Genomic DNA, 6,459 nt, shown 5'->3' with positions numbered 1-6,459 from the left:
TTCCCCCCAGCCACCTGCACCCGGCTGAGCATAACAAGGCTGCAGAGGCTTCAGCAACTGCACCAGCCGAGGCAGGGTCGGGATTAGGGCTGACGCGCGACGCGTCCGAGAGGAGCCACGATAAAACGCTTCTTTTTCCCGCGCGGCCTCTGCTCTCGCACCGCACCACGGGCCGGCTAGGGCAGCGCCGGGACCCGCACACGCCCGGCGCCGGTACCTGTCCTCGGAGACGCTGATGACGCCGTCCTCCTTGGGCACGATCGCTGCCATGTTCACCACCTCGTGCGAGCCCTCCACCGCGCCCAGCAGGACGGGCTTGCGGGTCAGCGCCTGGGGCTGCGGCTCGGCAGCCATGGGCGACAACGGGCGAGGACCAGCGGCGACGACAGCTGCTTTGCTGCGCCCAGTGCTAGGGCGGCCTCCTGCAGCGCGGCGTATACCCCGCCCACCCGGCCGGCCCAATGGGGCAGCGACGCTGCCGGGAGCCCCGCCCCTTCCACCACGCATGCTCAGATCTAACCCACGCCCCCCCACCTCTATCCCAGGGGGCTCGGAACGTTTGAGTGGCATATGCGCAGGCGCGGGGGGAGCCCCGGGGAAGTTCCCGCTGGGAGGGGTGGGTCCGAGTCCAGCCCCGCCCCCTGCTGCAGGCAGCGGCTTTTCCCTCCAGGGCCGCTGGGGAAGATGAGTAGCTTTGGTGCTCCCGGTCAGGGTAAGAATTAAGGGGGAGCTGAGCCCCCGCCATAAGAGATGGGACCTCTTTGTAGGGTTTGAATATCATAACCTGGAGTGGACGTGTTTCAGTCGGATTGCTCTTTCTCGGGGGCTTCATCAATGAACCGGTTTGATTTATTTGTTGCAGACCCTTCAAGAGTCCAAGTGTAATTCGAGCCCTGCTCCCACAGCCCGTTCCCGTAGTACCTGGCCTGGCTTTTGCAACCCGTGGCTCTCAATCTGCCTTCTGGATCTATTCAAACCACCTTCTTTGCCCCTCTGAGGGGGCTTCCTCTTCCCCCTCGCTAGGCCTTTGCATTTAAATTCCCTTCAATCCCTTCCTTCTGCAAGTCCACTGACAGCCCCTGAGGGAGAAGGCTGTTGCCTGCAATGAAAGTGTTTGCCTCTAAGGCCTCATGTGGGCTAAGATCAAGTGTAGTCCCTGCACTGGTACACTACCCCAACTGAGATGGGTTTAAATGGTGATGTGTAGGGGAGGGTCCACCGTCCAATATGCTGCGGACAGGGCGCCCCGCGAGTCTTGTAATTAGCTCCTTCCCTCTGCCAGTGGGAGGATCTCGGCTACACCCTGCTTAATGGAAATGGGGGACTGCTTCCTAGCTTGCTCCTGTGACCTTTGGTTAAAGGCAAATGAGACTCTGGGGCATTTGAAACCCAAGCCTCTGGGCTTGGGCCTGCACGTAGGATGCCTGCCAATGGATTTGGGAGCATCTGAAGCCCCAGGCTGAAAAGTGCGGGCTGGAGGAAACTAGCCTGTTGTAGCTACAACATATGGTGTTTGAACGATTGAGTGTTGCTCAATTGAGAGCATTCGGAACTGATTTGGCTAATCTGTCCGGGAATACAAAAAAAATTCCCCCCTCCCCCCGAAAAAATCCTGCTTCTGAGCCAGTCAGAGCAGCCATTCTTCATCAGGGTGCCTTGAAATCTTTCCTTGGGAGGCCAGGCAGTATTCCTTTTTAGGTGCACAAGCACCATTCACAAGCTAAACCCAAAGATTTCAAACAGGAATCCACAGTTAAAAATATTCAGAGGTTTTTTTGGTGAATTTTTTTGCAAGGAATTTTCCGAGGGGTGGCTGGAGTTTTATGTGGGATGCCTCAAGTCAAAACAATGTTGAGAACCACAAAGTTAGAGGTGTACAAGAGGCAAAGATATCTTTTGTAGGGCGAGCTGCATGGTTTGGACAGACTAAGATGAGCTTTCAAATACAATGCATTCTTTTTCATGCGTGGCATTCAAAAGTGTGTCCAAGTCTATCAAGTTGGTCCAATAAAAGATATCATCCACAAAAATCTTTGCCTCTCACAAGGCAGGGGTGGTCCTAGGATTCCCTGTACCAACATTACATCATGCCAACAGTTAAAAACATAATTAGCCATGTTAGTCAGAAATCAGAAGGCAGGGCAAGGTGGCACGTTCAAGGCTAAATGGTTCAAAGGAGCATTAGGATCTGACAAAACAAACTGTCACCTACAAAAGCTTATGCTTCTCTGAACCTGTTCATCTGTAAGGTGCCATCCTACCATGCCTCCTGTCTGAACCAGTTAGTTTCTAAAGCAGTGGTGCTCAACCTTTTTAAATTCAAGGTACCTCACCATAACTTTCCTGAATTTAGTGGGGGCACAACTGAGAACCACTTTTGTTTTGCATTAGCTCACCAGAGATTCTACTTTTCTCTGATTTAAAAAAAAACAACCCTCAATTTTTGGTTAAAAAAATGTAACCCCAAATCCACATTTTTCCATGATTAAAGTGAAACACCAATGATATATATATATATATATATATATATATGTAGTGGTGTTTCATTTTAATGACAAAAATGTGCACTTGGGGCTAGTTTTAACTGAAAATTGGGGATTTTTTTAAATCAGAGAAAACCAGGATCCCTGCTTATCACAGCTTTCGCTCAGGTTCTCAACCAGAGTGTTGCCTCTTCCACAGCCAAATGAAAGTAATAAATCTAATGCAGGCAGGAGAATCTGCTCTTGTTGCAGTCCTTCCCAGTCCGAACTTACATGCTCCTCCCAGACGCATTGATGTGCTGGACAATTTCACCCGGTTGCAGCAGTGGTGCCCATAGTGGGAGCACCTTTAGTGTACACCTGACTGCGTCTTGTGTAACCCCGGTTGAAAACTGCTGCCCACTCAAAAACCTCTCTTGCCTTCTGCTTGGCATTAACTAGCACAGCTAACAACCACTGAATGGAGAGAGGGATGGAGTAAGAGCCCCATGACCAGGTTTACATGTTGTGGATCTGTTTTCACTGAGATGAGCTCCTTGAGCCCATGCCCATCTGCTTTACTGCCAAATTCTGTTTGTGTAGTAACACCAAAATGCCCCCCTGCACAGAGGAATGGCTAGCTACTTTATGTAACAGTATCTATGATACTGTGGTAATCAGAAGCTGAAGTAAAACTTTAGCTGGTTGTCTTCTGCAATATTGACAGTTGGTATATGCAGTGAGAGAACTTTATAGAGCTACACTATTTTCATACATATTTACTAGATGTCTTACACACATTACATCAAAAATAATTTTAAAATATCATCTGCAGGGATCCTGGTTTTCTCTGATTTAAAACAATCCCCAATTTTTGGTTAAAGAAAAGTAACCCCAAATCCACTTTTTTGTGATTAAAATGAAACACCACTAATAGATACATGTGGATTTGGGGTTACTTTTCTTTAAATGAAAATTGGGGATTTTTTTAAATCAGAGAAAACTAGGATCCCTGCTCAACTGACACTTTCAATGAAGCAGTCAGCAAGTGAAGAAGACAAAATGGGTAGGGCAGAAATGGATACAGTTTTGAAGGACGGATGCCTCAGCAAATTATTTAAAAAACAACAAAAAAAAGTGTTTCTGAGCTTGTGACTTAGAAGCAAAGTGGTTCATGGAAGAGGATCTGTGGGGAGCAGAAAGCTGCAGAAGCCAAGATCAGCTCACACACATTGCAAGAATACTGGCAGTGAAAGGCACACTGCCTTCTGAACTTGAACAAGGAATTTTATTTGAATACAGAAAGAGCTTTTTTTTCTCATTTTAAACCTTATAGAAAGTACCTCAGTTGTTCTTGCCTGGCATCCTGCCAGATATAAAGACAGTGTGCATCCTGAGATTTTCTCCCTTTTTCTGTATGAACGGTTTTCAATAGCAATCAGTATTTAAGAAGGAGTGATCAGTTCAGCTAGGCCATAGTTGGACCTTTATCCAGTTCATTCTCTTAGATAATGTCCACAGTGAAGATTCCAGTTTGGCTGATTGAGAACTTCTCTCAACAGGACAATTTCCCTTCACTGAGGCTGTAGCTAAGCACAGTTGCTACTAGGGTTGTACAGAAAGTCAGCTGAGTTTGGAACCAGATGCAGATGCTGCCTTTTTGCTTCTGAGCTGCCTTGTATAGAATCACAGGATTTGGCTACATCCAATAACACCAGCTGGGTGTTGTCCAGTATTATTCATTTTATCGCAACAGAGAACCTGGCATGAAAACATTTAAGCAACTTCAGCACCCTGAGTGGAGGTATTTTTCAGAATGGGGCTCTCAGCTGTCTGACTTAAGTTAGGGTACATTTAGATATTTAGAGTAATCCAGAGCACTTGTAGATTTGACATCTCTTCACATCAAAGCTGGCAAATGGTAGCCTGTTGTTAGTAACTAAGAAACAATGCTGTACAGCTTTTCTAGGACCCACAGTGGTGTGAATTTGGTGAAAAGAAGAATTTAAACAACTCAAGAAAAACAGTTTACCAGAAAATGCTACCAAGTAAATAAACCTCTTTTTTTATAATGATCTCATGCTATTCTACCCAGAACCATCAGCTAATTCTACAAGTGTAAGAGGTTCACAGTTGTTTTTCTGGCCATTCTGTAAATGTTTGTATAGTAATGGCCATTTCTGTAAAAATAATTGTGAGGGCAAAAATGGGGTTTCTGTCTAAGTTCATACAATGTTCTTCTTCCTTCATCTTTTTGTAATTGAAGGTTTGAATTTAATTAGCAGAACATTTTTAAAAGTTTCCAGCATTTTAACAGTCATCTCATATTAAATTCAAAGGCCATCAGTACTAATATACTTTTTTTTTGTATTCTTGCTTTTATGTCTTACCCAAAGGTTATTGTATTGATTGGATATAGAAAACATTATTTGAGTAAGTCTAAAAAATTATGCAGTGTTGAAGTAGGATGAAATGAAATACAGGTCCAGCATGTAAAATCAATTGCAGGAACACCACAGCAGTATTAATATGGATTGATGATAGAATGTTTTTGTGATTCAGCTTTTTTTTTCCAAATGAGGAGCTGAAGCCTCATCATTGGAAATCAGCTTTTACCTAGAGAAACTCAACATAATTGCAGCATCTGGTTTTCAGCAAGTCCCTGCTTTTTACCCAGGTGGATTAAGTGAAGCAGAGGGAGGTCAAATAATTTGCCCAAAGTTATGTTCACATTGCTTAAGCCCAATGAAATGCATTTATTCTTGAGGTCTCTGTTATTTAAGACAAGGCAGTCAAAGTCTGCAAAAATTTTGAAAAACCACAGTAAATATGTCTTGGTCACTGTTTTTCACTACATACATGCTTTTCAGAAATGATTGCAGCTGTATCTTTAGGTTCAGCCACAGCTGGCCACCAGAAACCAGTTTTCCATGGAAATTGAGCACTGCTGCCTCAGATAGTAGAGACATTTTGAGAATGCCATTATCAATCCATTAGACTTGGATGATTTATTGAGCAGTTCATGTCAAAATAGTCAGCTGTAGAAGCACAAACTAGATACTTCACAGGTGAAAAACAAAAGGGTCACAGTTGACCTTTTCCTGCCAAATCAACATCCAGAGCATTGGCAACAGAGTAGGAAAATAGTGGTACTCATTGGATGCATCTATACAAGACACTTAATGTGCAGCAGACTAATTCTACTGCGTGTTAGCGCATCATGACAAAAGCCAGGCTAATGCACAGTAGAATTAATCTACTGCACATTAAGCATCACAAAAAGACCATGTGCTGGCACTACTGTGCAGTACCACCACTTACTGCGCATTTAGTTAGAATGTCATATTAGAGGTACTACATTTACTGCACTGTAACAACAGCACATTAATGATTGTGTAAACGTGTCCATTGAACATATGCTGATGCTCAGTAGATACTTAAGAAGCAGATGAAGAGAAAACTAATTCTTCAGGGCAGGGACCATGCCTTCCTTTGTGTTTCTATAATGCCTAATACATTTCCACGTGCCTAATATCGGAAACAATCATACTATTCATTCTGCACAGAAAAATAATTCAGTGAACTTTACTGTGATACTTTTAGCCTCTTGCCCAGATCTCAACTTTTTGGGAAGCAACAACTAATAGAAAGGTCACCAAGAAACTATAATTAAAAAGTGATTCCTGGGCTGCAGTGTTATATAAAGTTTTGTGCCTTTAAGTTACTAGTTTAAATCAGGGGATGCAATATGGGGAAAAATGGAGAGATCTTGCCTCAAGTCAGTATCACTGGTGGGTGATTACTGGCTTAATTTGTGGTTTCAAATTATTTCATAGATTTCATAGACATTAGGGCTGGAAGGAACCTCGGAAGATCATCGAGTCCAGCCCCCTGCCCAAAGGGAGGAAGTCAGCTGGGGTCATAGGATCCCAGCAAGATCCAATTTACTCTTGAAGGTGATCAATGTAGGTGCTTGAACCACCTCCGATGGCAGGCT

General features: G+C 44.3%; 1 protein-coding gene across 1 annotated transcript in view; it reads right to left on the bottom strand.

Moving 5' to 3' along the window:
* The window catches only part of WDFY2 (WD repeat and FYVE domain containing 2), a 104,871-nt gene extending 104,457 nt beyond the window's left edge, over positions 1-414 (bottom strand). Inside the window, exon 1 of the mRNA XM_019528514.1 lies at positions 218-414. Coding sequence (XP_019384059.1) covers positions 218-354 — 137 coding nt within the window. The 5' untranslated portion in view covers positions 355-414. The remainder of the gene's footprint in view (positions 1-217) is intronic.
* Positions 415-6,459: the final 6,045 nt, after the last annotated feature.

Source organism: Crocodylus porosus, unplaced genomic scaffold (assembly GCF_001723895.1).
Source record: "Crocodylus porosus isolate Cpor-Errol unplaced genomic scaffold, CroPor_comp1, whole genome shotgun sequence".
Taxonomy (NCBI): domain Eukaryota; kingdom Metazoa; phylum Chordata; order Crocodylia; family Crocodylidae; genus Crocodylus; species Crocodylus porosus.
This window is presented reverse-complemented; position numbering and strand designations above follow the sequence as displayed.